The sequence below is a fragment of the Notothenia coriiceps genome, unplaced genomic scaffold (assembly GCF_000735185.1).
Source record: "Notothenia coriiceps isolate Sejong01 unplaced genomic scaffold, NC01 NC01_scaffold00006140, whole genome shotgun sequence".
NCBI classification, from domain to species: domain Eukaryota; kingdom Metazoa; phylum Chordata; class Actinopteri; order Perciformes; family Nototheniidae; genus Notothenia; species Notothenia coriiceps.
Window position 1 is genome coordinate 61787 of NW_011338841.1, and position 15547 is coordinate 77333.

Genomic DNA, 15547 nt, shown 5'->3' on the forward strand with positions numbered 1-15547 from the left:
AAAGGGTGGGAGAAACAAGTAGAAAAGTAGAAACAAGTGATAGAAAAACACAAAACTGTACATTTGATTCAGAAGCTGAACTTAAGAATCCAGGAATTGACTTGTATACTTCAACTTATACAGAAATGCATGCTTATGCAAAAATGCACGCACACCTCCCAACATGCATAGCAGCGGGAACACTGAGGCCTGTGTACGGTGGCTCTCCTTCACTTCCGCACCATAAATGTGTGTTTGCTATAAGAGGGAACACGGGGAGAAAAGAGGAATTCATGTGGCTGTTTATTTGAGCTTTTGGCCAAATCCAACCTGGGGCGGTTGCGTTGGCGCGCACCAAACCCCAGGCGCTCCTGTACCCCCCGCCACACACACATACTGTACACGCTCAGGTACTAAAGCACACACACAACACACATTTTACTACTCACTGACACACACACATACCTGTCCATCCTAGCCATATCAAGGTGTGTTTGTCTTTCCTTGCCCACCATTTTAGGTCCTCCCAGAGCAGGTATTTCCCTCTCCTACACACACACACACACACACACACACACACACACACACACACACACACACACACACACACACACACACACACACACACATTTACACACATATACAGCAGCTATAGAGGTAGGGGGGTGTCTGTGTGCTGAGTGTGTGAAGCACTTGCATTGATAACCTGCAGCTCAGAGTCACTCAGACTCACTTTGTGGCCGTCCCTCTCGCCTGGAACTCCTTTCGTCTTGCTCTGTCTCCTTTCTGGCTCTCCACTCTAGGACTGTCTGCGGACACGCTCAGACCCCCGCGTTTAATCGTCACCCCTCTGTCGCCATGACGCCTACCCCGCTGTTTTTCCTGCTGCTGCTCGGCCTCATGGGGGCTCGGGCCACTGTAGACCTCCGCACGGCCGCCGCAATGGGTAAGAAAGATGACCTTTAACCCTTAAAGTTGATTCTGACTCCAGCTGAAGACTCTCTGATGGTTTGATAACTGACATTAACACATCAGTAGTTATCTTAGCAAAAAAGTAATCTGAGGACAGTAAACCTCAAAATAGACACAACATGATTAAGCTAAGTATACTTATATTTCTAGTGATGTAACAGCGTTTCTGATGAATATCCCTCTGGTCTGATTCAAGTCTTTTCCAAATAAGTGGGTATGATGTGTTTGAGCTAGTTGTTGTAGATTTGCAAAAGTTCCTAAGTAAGTAAACAGAATTAATGGAGAAGAATTAAAAAAGTTATATTGACTTTGAAATTAGTCTGGATAATTAAAAAATAATGTTCTCCAACAATTAATTGATTTCTGTATTTGAAGTCTCTTTGGGTATTTATGATTTGAAATTATTAAAGAGGGCAGTGTTTTTGGTATCGTTGCCGGTGGTTGGATGGTATACGTGCACAGTTTGAATGAATTGGCAGTTGGAGCACTGTGTGTGTGTGTGTGTGTGTGTGTGTGTGTTTGTGTGTGGGGGGGGCTATGATGTAGAAATTTGTAGGAGGAAAAACCGAAGGGAGGGAGAGAGGTGAAGGGTGAGAAGGGAGATCAGTGATGTTAAACAGACACTGGAAGTTTTAATGATTCATTTAACAGGGCCTCAAATGCTTGGACTGTCTTAAAATCACATCCTCTCTGAGTCAAAGTGTTTTATTACCAGAGTGTCTTTGACACACATCAGATTGCTCCATCTGATGTTTGTAGCTGAACAGTCATGCGTTTTTTACATATAGTTTAAAAATCTCTTTCTTAAGATCAACTTTTTCTTAGATTTTCTTTCTAAGCTTTCGGGGTAAATGTTATTGTATTTTGTTCCGTTTTCTTAAGATGTATTGATATTATTGTAATTCTTAATATACACAGTATAAATCAGGCGACTTCTAATGTGTCTTTCTTTGGCCTGCATCCTTGTTTAATGCCAAGCATTTCTCCATCTCTCCCTCCACCCTCGCCTCTCTCCACCCCTGCTGCCTCCCTGCATTGTGTTTTTCGGACTCCTCCCGCTTTCTCACCAGCCCCCATAAGTCCCCCCTCCCTTCTCCCCTCAATACATCCGTTCTTTCCATGCTCCTCCCACTCTCCCCCCTTTTTCCCCTTCTTCATTAACTTGTTTTTTTGATAATTTTGTGGACTTATAGTTGAAAAATGAGAAAATATGCATATTAATCTCCCTTCTGTCCTCCTTTTCTCATGTAGCGGCAGGTTTGTGCAAAACTCGGCCCACAGACATTGTGTTCATCGTCGACAGCAGTCGGAGCGTTCGCCCTTCAGAGTTTGAGCAGGTCAAGGTCTTCCTGGCTAAGGTCATCGAGGGTCTTGATGTTGGACCCAACGCCACCCGTGTGGGAGTTGTCAACTACGCCAGCCGCGTCAAGAGCGAGGTTTGGGGTTCTGCTAGCCTTCACTATCACCCAGCAACGTTTATATATATTTGTCATGTGATTTTATAACACTGACTTTCCTATTATGCAACTGCAGGTGTCTCTGAAGACGCATCGCACCAAAGCCGGTCTGATTAAAGCTGTGACGAAGATCGAGCCCCTTTCCACCGGAACAATGACCGGTTTGGCCATCCAGTTTGCCCTGAACGTGGCCTTCAGCGAGAGCGAGGGCGCTCGCGTCAAATCTCCCGATATCAGCAAGGTCATACACACATTTACATGCATTCACACATGCAATTCAACATATTCCATCATTATTATTACCTCTTTAAATACATTTTTTATATAATTGCGCTACTTTACCTTCCCAGGTGGCCATTATCGTGACAGACGGGCGCCCCCAGGACAACGTGAAGGAAGTGGCTCTGCGTGCACGGGATGCCGGTATTGAGATCTTCGCCATTGGTGTGGGACGTGTGGACATGAACACCCTGAAGCAGATGGCCAGTGACCCTCTGGACGACCACGTGGACTACGTCGAGAGCTACAGCGTCATCGAGAAGCTCACCAAGAAGTTCCAGGAAGCCTTCTGTGGTAAGATGAGATGGAGGGAAGAGGAAGATGGAAAGATAAGAGTTTCATTGTATAAAATTTGAGGAACAGATGTAGAAAATTGGTGCTGATTCATGGAAATAGACAAAGATGGTTAAAAATAATGACAGGGTGAGTCATCATCATTATCCTTCATCACAGTGGAAAGAGCTGCCCCCCTATTCTAAGGGTAAGGTGTCAGGACTGTCATCTTTCATTCCTTTATGTTGTTCCCTCACTTTTGTCCTCAAAAAGACTACAGTAGACTCACTCAAGCGTATAAACTGATTGAATACTCCCATTGCAGGAGGGCACTAGGGAAGGAACAACCTAAAGGAACGAAATCAGTCCTGTTCTTCAGTCAAATCTCACATAGCCGAGAGGCAACGCTGATCTCTCTTTAATTACCGATACATTAGTGACAGTCATTAAACCTCTTATTAGTAATGCCCTTTGGCGGTCTGCTGCAGTTTTTGCTGCTGCCTGCCAACCAATCACGCTGCAGATGTTTCATCTAAGGGCGGAATTGCATGATCACAGTGTTGGATTGTTATTGGACGAGCCTGCACCATAATAGAGAAACAGATCTTGATTAATTGAGGCTACTCCAATCTATTCCACCTGTTAGTTTTAAGGGTCCACTGGATACACGTGTCATTCACGCTCATTCAAAATTGTTGGCTGCAAGTGACAGTGGATCATTAAAACCCAATGCTAGATATTCCCGTTTTCAAACTGACATAGTTTCATTCTCTCCTCCTAACTCCAACCACACCCCCACCCCACCCCCCTCCCTTTGTGTGTGTGTGTGTGTGCGCGTGCGCCTGGACATATAACCTCCTGGGTGTATGTGTGTTCTGCACGCACACACACACAGTGTCGGACCTTTGTGCCACCGGGGATCATGACTGTGAGCAGGTATGCATCAGCTCCCCCGGATCATTCAAGTGTGCCTGCAAAGCTGGCTTTACCCTCATGGACAATGGTCGCAGCTGCAGTGGTGAGTGGTTGTGTGTGAGTGTGTGAGTGTGTGTGAGAAGGTTTTTATCCAATGGCGGTCCCTGTGCTCCCAGACTAACATGCCCTGTTGTGTGTCCGTCATCACCAGCTTGCAGCAATGCAGCGACAGACGTAGTGTTCCTGATCGACGGCTCTAAGAGCGTGCGTCCTGAGAACTTCGAACTGGTCAAGAAGTGGATCAACCAGATTGTCGACAAACTGGATGTTTCTGAGGCCAAGGCTCACGTTGGACTGGTTCAGTACTCCAGCTCCGTCAGACAGGCATGTGTCTGCATTTACTATTTTCACCTCACCTCAAAATCTGCCTCCTTCTCTTCTGTGTCAACGTCATGTTTTCTCTTTCCTCCCGCAGGAGTTCCCTCTGGGTCGCTTCAACAACAAGAAAGACCTGAAGGACGCTGTGAAGAAGATGGCCTACATGGAGAGGGGAACCATGACAGGCCAGGCCCTCCGTTATCTGACAGAGAACAGCTTCAGCGCCGGAGGGGGCGCCCGGCCCGGAGTCGCCAAGGTGGGCATCGTCTTCACTGACGGACGCAGCCAGGACTATATTGGAGATGCCGCCAAGAAGGCCAAGGATCAGGGTGAGGAGGAGAGGATGGTTTAATGCCCAATGTATGATTGTAATACAAGACGTTCCAATCTGATGCCTACTTTTATCAAATGAGTTTTCAGCAACTTAAATATGGAGATTTCCTGCAATTCCATTTATAATATATATTAAAATGTAATAAATAATTGGGTTTTAGACTTAAAAACAAAATTGGAATGGACATTTTCTCACTATTAATCAATGAATCTAGAACATAGTCCTCAGTTAATAATATAAATAACTCTTAGATGCAGCTCTAGTCAGGTGAGGAAAACCTATATGTGGTTATGTTTCAGGTTACAAGATGTACGCTGTTGGAGTGGGCAACGCAGTGGAGGATGAGCTGAAAGAGATTGCCTCTGAGCCGACTGGAGAGCACTACTTCTACACTGCCGACTTCAAGGCCATGACCCAGATCGCCAAGAAGCTGCAGATTAACATCTGTCAAGGTCACATATTATGATTAGATACAAAAATAAACATACTTGTGTTATTACAGGTAATTTCACTATAAGTACTTCGACATTAGCTCATAACTTTTGCTTTCTTTCCTACAGAGGAGGACCCTTGTGAATGCGACTCCCTTGTAAAGTTCCAAAAGAAAGTAGAAGACGCCCTGCAGGCACTAACAAAAAAATATATCCTTTACAACAGCTGAAATGGTGTAAGAATAGTTTGGCATTTCAATGTATCATATTTTTCTGTCTGTTTTTTCTTCATTGTTGGCGTCCTTGACAAATTATTACTAGACAGCATGTCAAAGAGGATTGCCTTGCTGGAGAACAAAATCGTCTGAGGACCCACATCCCACTCTGCACACTCTGCACACACACCCACATACACACAAACACACAAACAAACACACCATTTTTACTTCCTGTAAAATACTGAAGAAGATCCCATGTGTGTGAACCCTGACCTCTGCTTGTATCCGAGCTCTCCCACACCATCTCTGCGCCCTCCTCTCTCGATCTTACCTCTTCCACCTTTGGGTCTCCTGGGAAACAAAGCGCCGGTTGCCATGGAGACCACGCCTTTTTGTGTGTTCAGAAGGCCATCGTCCATAGCCAGCCTGTGTGTTTGTTAATAAAAGACTTCCCTCATAGGGAAACGGTGACGGTACACTGAAGGGTTTTCTTTGTGGCTGCCAATAATGAATTTCCCCAAAACCCAAAGTCTGTGTCTCATCCTCTGCACTTGTTTGTCTCTTTCCCTGTCTCTCCTCTCAAATCTGAAGGCTTCCACTTTCTTCTCCCCCTCATCTACTATTATATATGGTGTACATATATACATATAAACAGGTAAATTAATATAAGATATATGTCTGAAAATAAGGGTACACCATTGATGTTTTTTTTATTTTCCTAAATAAAGGTGATTCAGGAAGTAATATGATAAATTGTGAAAATATTGTATGCACACATGGACAAAAAGCAATTCCTACTTTTACACTGTTTTATTTTATTTATGAATATGTGCACACAGAAAAGTTATATGGTCCAACATATGGGCTCTGAGGACCACAAGGGCCTGACAGGTGTTCACAGTAAATGGTAAACAATTTTTATTTATTGTCAACAGCAACCTTTACACTTACAACAACTAAATTGTTGTTCTGCGTAAATTCTACATTGAAGTATTATAATTATCCTGCATTTATCAGGACCAAATCAAAGTAGGATCCATACTCTACTTTGGATTTGTCGGGTTTGTGGTCAACAAAAGGTTTCCTCCTGCTTTGAAGCTTTGGTACTAAGGAAGTGCTTCAATAAAAGTAATTCATTGTTTTGCTGACACAAAAATAATTCAGATAGCCCTTGCTGAATACAAATGTTCTGCATTCTGCTGTATAGAAGAGAGAGCAAGTTTAAGACATGTCTCTGGTATTATGCCCAATTTTAATGCAGTAGGGTTTGGAAATGTTTTCAACTAAATAATTGGTTTGAATAAAAGATGAATGGGCAGGAGAGTGGGGTAAGTTGAGCCATTTTTTAGTTATGCTGTCCTCTAAACAAGGAGAAAAGACACATAGTAAAAATGAAAACACACACCTATAATTCAGGATGTCTCCTATCAATGGCAATGATAATAATTAATATTTGATCAAGGGCAGTGAAAATATTACTTCTTAAAAAAAAAAAAGTCTTGTGGCTCAACTTGCCCCAGTGTAGGGGTAAGTTGATCCAGGTCAGGGGGTAAATTGAACCACGGTTCAAACCTGGGCATACCTGTTCAAACCTGGGCATACCTACAACAAATCTTAAAGGTAACTATAAACAATAAATAACAAACCAAATACAAGCTTAGTTTTTCAAATATTTTTAATATAAATTTCGATTGAATTGATTGATTTTTTTTTAACATGTTAAAAGTAAAAGTAATCATACAAATGGTGATACAATTTCATACATCTTACCAATCAAACACAGGGTAAATTCAACTTTAAATGTAGCCTACAATGAGCTCTTATTATCAACTTGGCCTACTTTCATTAATTTCTCCATTGAAAAACTGGCTCAACTTACCCCAAGGCCCATGGTTCACTTTACCCCACAGCCACCATTTTAGAAAAAATAGCCTAGCATTAAAATTCAGAGTCATCTTTAGCTTAATGATTCACATGGTTTAATACGCTGCCAACACATCAATATATAATATATGTGTTTAAACCCTATGGTTTAAACCTGGATACTTTTCTTTTCTGACATGACAGCCGTTATAGCTGACGATCTAGAAAATGTACTTTGACAAGTAAAAAACGTTTTTTTGTAAAAATGTTTACTTACCAGACCACAATGAGTATCTCTCTTTCACAGGCAATGAGAAATGGGTGGAGCTAGCATAATTTCTGGTCACTTGATTACAACTATAAGGTGTTGCCTGGTTACAGGGGGTTGGTTCAATTTACCCACTGGCTCAACTTACCCCCTTCTCCCCTACTAAAGTTGCCATTTTGTAAACTATGATTATGCATAAAACATTACATTATGATATAATTTACCAAGTTCCATTCGTTTTAGCATTACCAGTTGGCTTTTAAATGCAGAAGCCTTTAATAGTTTGCATAAAGCTAAATAAAACTAGTAAATCAACCAATGAAGTGTATGCCATACTGACCTCACACCAAATTAAAGTAAGTTAAATGATTCAGAAACAAATACTCTATTTTCGAAGTCCTGAAGTTCATTGGTGAAAAGTTGGGCACACGTCACAGTGACGTAGCATAAGAGGGGGATAAAAAAAAAAAGCTCTCCAACTCCAAACAGCTGAAGGAAACCAGAGAGTGAAAGCTGTCATCTGATCCTCATGAAAGAGGACTTTAAACTCACCTCAACTTCTGGCAGTACGAACACAAACAAGTGCCTCATAGAGTTTATAATACCAAGGCATCGTTAAGCGCTGCTAAAAGCTTGCAGCATCTGCTAACAGCAGCTAGGCTAGCTTAGCGAGCTAACCGGCATACCGTCTTTACGGTCAGGTAGCCGGGTTATGAGAGTTTTTTTCGCGGCGTTAATGATTGACGGAACAGATGATTGCACAGTGAACCAACACAGGCAACTGACACCTCGAGTATCCGGTAGTTACGGAAAACAACGCTTGCATCAAGCTAACGTTAACGGTTGTGTTAACAGCTAACGGGAGCTAGCAGGAACATTAGGTAGCTCCGGGGTTTCAACGGTCAAGAGATGGCCAGTAATCCCGCCGAGGGCTGCCTGGCTAACGGGGAAAACAAACCTGGCCGAGGGTCCGGTTCTGGCTGCTCGAGTCGCCACCGGACCGAGTCAGAGTGCGATGTGGCCCCGACTGTCAAAAGCTTAGCTCGGCTGTGCAGCAGGGACGAAGAGGAGCGAGCAGCGGCTCTGGAGGAGCTCAGCCAAGGGGTGCTGCTGTGTTTAGGACTGGACCAGCCCGGTTCGGCACGTCTGAGTGAACTAACACTGCTACACCTGCTTCGGTTGTCCCGGTCGTGCCCGCTGCAAGAGGTTCGGGGGAGAGCAACCGAGCTGCTGCGCACCGCACAGGTAATGTTGGGATACTAGTCTCAGTGTTTCTGCTTTATCATACTAGTTCAACAGCAGTGGCTAAACTTTTCCTACCAGATATATATCCACAGGTTGTTTATATGCTTTCGCTTCTTATCAGGAAACAACAAGATAATGTGAATGAGTGATTATTGGTCGAAGCTGATCGGTCATATCAGCTGATTACCAGTGGTGGAAGAAGTATTCAGAGTCCTGCATATACAATCTCACTTAGGTCAAAGTAAAAAAGTATCATCAATATGTACTTAAAGTATAAAAAGTAAAGTAAGCATTGTTCAGAACACGTGCCTTTGTATGTGTTATGTGACATTTCTAGATAATATTTGCATAAAGTAGCATTTACTGTTGTAGACAAACAAAGTTCTGAGTGTCTTTTTTTTTTTGAATATCTAAATAATTTGACTCTTTTTGGACTTAAAGAGTAAGTCCACCAGTTTGATTTTTAGAGATGTATTTTGTTAAAAGTAGCTCAAGTAGTTAAAATTACATTATGTCTCTTTTTTAAATGTAGTGGAGTAGAAGTATAAAGTAGCATTAACTAGAATTACTCAAGTAAAGTACCTCAAAATTGTACAGTAAATGTACCTAGTTACTTCACACCTCTGCTGATGACCACTTTTCTATGAGGTTGCTGCATATTTCATCAGACATCGAACCGTATGAGGTGATGCAACACGGGGCTGCGCACAAACAATTGTCCGGACACGCCCCCTCTCGGCGCCCTGAAACCTGCCTGAAACACACCGGACACATCCCCCGATCCCTTTCACAGCCCATTGGAGGTTCTAGAAATATACAAACAAGTCACACTGCGACTGACGCACTTACAGTTTATGTGTCTTCTTTGTTGGAAATACTAAGCGGTGACTTTCTGGTGTGGTTCTTCCGATCATGTCGGTGAGTTACAGTACGTCAGTCTATTAATGAGCAAAGGGGTTGCAGCTGCATGCAGGTATCCCCATTTTCTTATTCTTTTAATACTATGTGTGATATCTGCATTATTGATGTATTCTGAATCCTAGAGAGAAAAACTATCCAACCCTTCAGTTTGCTCCACCTTGTACATTTGTTTTTGATGTGAGGTCATGTACACGAATGTACAGCAAATGACATGTATCCGTACCTCTGTACACCATTTCAGCCGTTGTAAAGAATATCGTTTTACAAAAGGTAGAATTGTATTAAGTACAGTACTTCGTGAATGTACTTTAGTTACTTAACATCACTGCAAACAGTCCTTAGTTCCAGCTCCTCAGTTGTGAGGTTTCGCTGGTTTTCTTTGACTCAATATATTAATGTTTTGGACTGTTGATCAGACAATAACAATTTGAGGACATTTGTATGGGCTGCAGTAGATCAAAGCATAAATCTATTATGTCATTTTCAGATTAATCAGAATCAAAATGTATTTTCATGTCACTGTTTAATGAACTTGATGCTCCTTTCTAGGAACAAGGTGTTGAAGTTCCCCGGGCTCTGGCATCGGGCCCAAGCGCCTTCATTCCTGCGAAAGAGGTGTGTTAGACTTTTTTAAAAGTACATTTATTTGCTTCATCCAAAAGAAAAGAAATTGTTTTTGAGATTCATCTTTGTAAAGAGTTATGTTATTGTTATGGGTTCTTGTTTTTATTCCTACAGGAGTAGATCCCATGAAGCATGGGGCAGTGTGAAGATAAAGCTTTATTAATCCCCGTTGTAAAATCCAGGTGTCATAACGAAACAGCAATGAGATCGAAACAAAGTAGCCTATACACAGCAGAGTGTTGATCACAATTTTTGTTTTCCTTTTAGCCATATAATGTTGTTTGATCAAACTAATTGTAAAAGAGATGTAGTTTAACAATTTGCTAATATTAGAAGTTTAGCTCAATATTCTGCTGCAATACTGCACTGCCTGTTGCTTCATGTCATCAAGAGAAGCAACAACAGAGATATATTGCAAATGCTGATGACTACAATTTCTAATTTCATATGTGACTCACTCCAAGTGTTCCACTGGAGGAAATGGGAGTGTTATATCTGCCAATTTTCTAACTAAACAAGTAGCATTTTAGAGCAAATCCTTAGCAATAGGTTGTCACGCATCAAAACAATATTATGTATATTTAATTGTAAACATATATTTTGCTTGCCCTTCCTCTTCAGATTTTGAAAGAAGGTCCAGACCAGGACATCCTCATCGAATCGTTCCTTTCAATGGGTCGCGTGGACCACATCACCATGGTGATGGCGCTGCACCCTGCATACCTGAGCTGCTTTTTGAGGACCCAGCATGCCTTGTTGGAGATGGATGGTCCCTTGCCCCGTCACTGGAGACATTACATTGTTGTTATGGTAAGAAAACCTCAATATATGATTATGAACTAGTGACACATGTCGGGGCTCTCAGCAGACCCCCTCCCCATGTGCACTCATGAATGTAAAAGGGTTTCTATATCTTACACAGACATTTAAAAAAACATTTCAAATCAAAGGTTGCATTGACTTAATATTTTTCGTCATCGACTTAATTTTTTAACAAAGTCAGAAAAATCTGAAGGGCGTCTGCCGTCTGTGAGTTTGACAGATAAGAACAATGAGTGGGTATATCTTAACTTACAGCACATTGTAAAGCTATGGACAGGAGGCTGTGGAGCATGTCTCCTCTCCTCTCTGGGAGGTAACGTCCTCCCTCCCTCTTATTAGACCCCTAACTCTGATGTCACTGTAGGGGAAAAAAGTATTCGTCTGCTTCATGTGGTTTTGAAATCTATTAAACATGAATGGTAAAAATAGAACATGACATCATTTTGATGAACCTCACAAATCAGCCCCTTCTTCAACTGAACACCGGCAACATGTTGTTGACTATTTTGCAATCGGCTGAATAAAATATGAGTCAGCAGTTCTTCAAAGACATGTAAGGACAATGTCTTTTTTATTCAGCTTGAGTTGCTCTAATTTTTTGTTTAAGTCAAGAGATCCCCTTGACAACCAATAAACATGTCAAACATACACCACCGCACAGTATAATACAAAGTAATACATTTGTTAATAATTAAATGGAGTTATCCATAAAAGACAGCTTTTAATAAAGGCACAATTGTTTGTTCTTTAGTCTGAATTTCAAACTCTTATCGAAAATACGTAGGTTGACAAAATCTCTGATATTTTCAGAGGTTTAGTTTTTCAGTGCATGTATTTAGGGAATTAGCAATAGCATAGCATCTAGTAGTGCTTCTAATGACTCTAAATGGTTAGCTTTAGCTTTTAATTAATTTGAACAAAGCTGGTTGAGTCAACAAAATGAAACAAAATAAGAACCTCCTGTAACAGCATGCAGCTATTCTATATTGATCGTTGAATTGCCCTGCAAAAAATAGATAGCCTTTTTGATATTTTTACATGTACTCTTATAATTCACATCATAGACATATAAAGACATTTTAAATATTATTTAAATTGTTCCTTCAAAGTGAACCATTTAACTTGATGTGAATTACTTTAGTTTAGATAGTGTAAAATAATGCAAATAAATCATTATACTAGTGCCCATTCGACTTGTCCTTTCAACAGACATTGTTGTTGCTTTGATTTACCTTCATTGTGTGAGGAGGTAATGCTGCAAGAGGTGATACTGCAGGTTAAATCATAAAGAAGTGTTTACTTTTTATTTTATAAGCTGTAAAGCCCAAACATAATGGGTCTGTGGAAGGCCACTGCAGGTACAGTGAGCCTATCCCTTTACATTTTTCAGCCTATTAGTAAAGCGATATCTAGCCTGAACATTAAAAGTGACGGCAGACTCTGGCGCTATGTTTTTCTGTTTGTGGACAAGTCAAGTGTGCCAAATGTGTTTTTTAAGATTTATTTCTTTTTGAACACAATTTGGCTTCATGGCGATGCATTATTCCTGCCTCCACGTTGTAGGACAAAATCAATGCTGCAGTTACAGGTATAATAACATGCTGCAAGGCTGTTCCAACTTCTTTTACATTCCCAGTCAGTTCAGCTGAAGTGAGCCATTATTACATGCATTCATACCTAACATGGGCTTACTGAAGTAATATCACTTCTGCTTTTTCAAACTCAATCTCTCACAGCTCCATAACATAGGAAACAGCTGCAGTTTATTATTAATGGCGTCAAGTTAAATCTATTAGTAGGCACTAACGGTTATGATTATTGTCAGCTCCTTATGCTTGATGAACCTTAATCATGTTCATCTTATTTGCTGGAGCTGTGAAAACAGTCACAACTTGAGCTAGATATTTATATGTATACCTTTTGATGTGTGTCACCGGTTATTGCCTCATCTTTATTTCCGTTTCCGTTAAATACTACTTTAAAAAACGAATTGAGACAATCCTTTAAATATCAAGTGATCTAAAGATTGTACTCTGAAGAAATAAAAACGTTGTAATTATTTGGGCAAATTCAGAAAATATGATGACAATACATTAAAGGCATGTCAAATGTACTGGTAGGCATTATTTTCTTCTGAAACAGACTATTCAAAGGATTACAAATCTATACAGATTTTTCTGTAGATATTCACAATCAATAGTTGTAGGGACATTTAAGGATGCTAAAGGAGAGGTTAAGTGAAATATTACACAAAAATACAGTTTTTGAAAGCAATGAAAATGTCAGGACAGTTAGGTTGGCATAAGCTACAAAAAACAATTATCTTTACTTAGGAGAACTCTATAAAGATGATAAATAGACTTGACAGGATGTTCTTTGCCTGAGGGTTATCCAGCTGCTGTATCAGAGACACTAAAAAGGTCTGCCAAAGACTGCGATATTCATAAACATTTAATGACTCTTTATATAATCATCACAGTGGCTGTCCTTACAGAAATGCTGGTCATTAGACTGAAAATAATCTTTGGTGGAGTAATTTAGTTGAGGTGCTTTAACCTCTGAGCCCTTTATATATTAATGCGCATTGGCAGTTCTGATGCATTATGGAGTCATTCTACCAGACCAGTAATAGAGCGTGGTTGTTAATGGACGCTGCTCGTGTTTGACTTCCTCAGGCCGCGGCGCGACACCACTGCTCGTACGCCGTGCAGCAGCACAGCGCCGGCTTCCTGGAGGCTGGGGGGGAGGAGAGCTGGCTGAGCGGACTCCAACACGCGCCCACAAAGCTCCGCAGCCTGAAGACACTCAACAAGCTGCTGGCACACAGACCCTGGCTCATCACACAGAAGCATGTACAGGTCAGACACCACACACACTGACCACATGTATGTTATGTTAATCTGTGATGCCCATTAATAAATACAACCTATGTAATGTATTGTAGGATTTTGTTTTTGTGATATTGCTTTAATATACAGGTGTTCATAATTGTATCCTCTTTTTGTTGTGTGGTCATAACTTAACAACAGTTAGAGTCTACACTACAGCCATGCTAGCTGCTTTATGAGACTGACTCTACGTACACAGTGGTGCTAATGTAAGCATTTAGTCTGTTAGCTAGAGCTGTAATGAAGAGTTCAAACCTGCATTCATAACGTTAACTTCAGAATTTATAATTAACATTCAAATGCTGGGCAACTTTTCATTTGCATGTTTATTGTTATTTTATATTCAAACTCACAGTTTCAGATAAAGTTTAGGTTACACAAATATTTTACTGTTAAGGATTGTTAACAACTTGTGTGCTCCACAAATGCTACTATGAAGGTTTAACTCCAGAGCTAAAGTCCAACATTCTAAATGTATTGAAAAAGCTCGATGTAGTAATTTCCAAAATTCTTAGCAGGTTTTTTTTATATAACAATATATTTTCCTTATGATTAGAAAAATCTGCACACACGTATTTATGGAACGACATGCTTGTAAAGTAATTGATAATCACAATCATTACAACTCATCCTGAGGGCAACACGAGTGCCTTTCCCTCCCAACAACACTACTGTATGAAACATCACTTACCCCCCCCCCCCCCCCTCCTCTGCCCTGCAGGAGCTGGTGTGTCCCGGAGCAGATCCTCGCTGGTCATTGGCAGAACTCATACACGCCGTGGTGCTCATGGCTCACGCTCACTCCCTCTGCTCCTTCGTGTGGGGCTGCGGCTTAAACCCTGAGCCCGACCACATCGGAGGTTATACCTTCCAGCTCCCCTCACCCATTCACCCTGCTCACAGCCCACAGTGCCCCGCTCATGAGGACGGCAGGCAAGAGGTTAGTCATTTTTTCACCAGATGTGCATCTATGTATTCCAGCGGTGTTTCCCAAGTCACACCGGTTCGGTAAAAGTGAAACAAAGGTTGTCTGTAAGAAGCAAAGTCCCAAGTAAATTCCTGAAGCCCTACTCTCTAATTTTCTCCTCCAGATTGTTGACGGAGCGATGGAGGTGGAGGTGTTGATGCAGAGGATGGTGGAGCTGCAGCTGCAGGAGGAGGAGTGCACACAGGAGGAGATGGTGACTCGCTTTGAGAGGGAGAGGAGCGAGAGCATACCGACCGGTACAAACACTCTTTTATTCCACCCATTACTTCGTCAATTGATTGATTTGAATTGGTTTACTCACTACTTCCTCTTTAACGTGTTTGTTTTAGCGGTGGTGCGAGGAGCGCCACCGGACCTGGTGCTGCGTCTGGTGGAAGATCAAGAGTTTAGATACGAGGACTTTGCCCCCAGGGGAGAACAGTCACCAAACACCATGAGAGCCCAGGTAGCTTTCTGCAAGTTCAAGTTGTTTATATTTATTTAACCTTACTTTTCACAGTGCATTTCATTTGTTTGTGCCAACCTCCATACACATGTGTTGGTTGATGTTGGTGTCTGATGTGTGCAGGATTATTCATGGGAGGACCACGGCTTCTCTCTCGTCAACAGACTACTGCCAGACATGGGTCAGCTCCTGGATGAAAAATTCCAGGTACAACCAACTTTAACCTTTTAGAAGCAAACTAAGAAAC

General features: G+C 41.4%; 2 protein-coding genes across 3 annotated transcripts; both read left to right on the top strand.

The window, feature by feature from the left end:
- Nucleotides 1–879: 879 nt before the first annotated feature.
- Nucleotides 880–5248, top strand: matn1 (matrilin 1). The gene is made up of 8 exons (XM_010768963.1): nucleotides 880–925; nucleotides 2203–2387; nucleotides 2485–2649; nucleotides 2759–2981; nucleotides 4087–4259; nucleotides 4351–4582; nucleotides 4887–5039; nucleotides 5148–5248. The coding sequence occupies exons 1-8, from the start codon at nucleotides 880–882 to the stop codon at nucleotides 5246–5248; spliced, it is 1278 nt and encodes a 425-aa protein (XP_010767265.1).
- A 2564-nt stretch (nucleotides 5249–7812) lies between these two features.
- On the top strand, nucleotides 7813–15547 carry LOC104943519 (sestrin-2-like). Of its 2 annotated transcripts, none has more exons than XM_010768959.1 (8): nucleotides 7813–8612; nucleotides 10083–10148; nucleotides 10779–10967; nucleotides 13655–13837; nucleotides 14589–14807; nucleotides 14959–15091; nucleotides 15185–15300; nucleotides 15424–15547. In XM_010768959.1, exons 1-8 carry the CDS (start codon nucleotides 8277–8279, stop codon nucleotides 15529–15531), a joined length of 1350 nt encoding a protein of 449 aa, XP_010767261.1. In that variant the 5' UTR covers nucleotides 7813–8276; the 3' UTR covers nucleotides 15532–15547. The 2 variants fall into 2 exon arrangements, with proteins under 2 accessions (XP_010767261.1, XP_010767262.1); XM_010768960.1 differs by lacking the exon at nucleotides 7813–8612 and adding an exon at nucleotides 9161–9530 and having other exon boundaries at nucleotides 15424–15546.

Excerpts from the sequence above, each read along its gene's own strand:
- LOC104943519 (XM_010768959.1), top strand. The coding sequence starts at position 8,277 with ATGGCCAGTAATCCCGCCGAGGGCTGCCTGGCTAACGGGGAAAACAAA. Across the intron at positions 14,808-14,958 it reads ATGAGGACGGCAGGCAAGAG|ATTGTTGACGGAGCGATGGA; the intron begins GTTAGTCATTTT and ends TTTCTCCTCCAG. Across the intron at positions 15,301-15,423 it reads CAAACACCATGAGAGCCCAG|GATTATTCATGGGAGGACCA; the intron begins GTAGCTTTCTGC and ends TGATGTGTGCAG.
- matn1 (XM_010768963.1), top strand. The coding sequence starts at position 880 with ATGGGGGCTCGGGCCACTGTAGACCTCCGCACGGCCGCCGCAATGG. Across the intron at positions 2,388-2,484 it reads CCAGCCGCGTCAAGAGCGAG|GTGTCTCTGAAGACGCATCG; the intron begins GTTTGGGGTTCT and ends ATGCAACTGCAG. Across the intron at positions 4,260-4,350 it reads ACTCCAGCTCCGTCAGACAG|GAGTTCCCTCTGGGTCGCTT; the intron begins GCATGTGTCTGC and ends TTCCTCCCGCAG.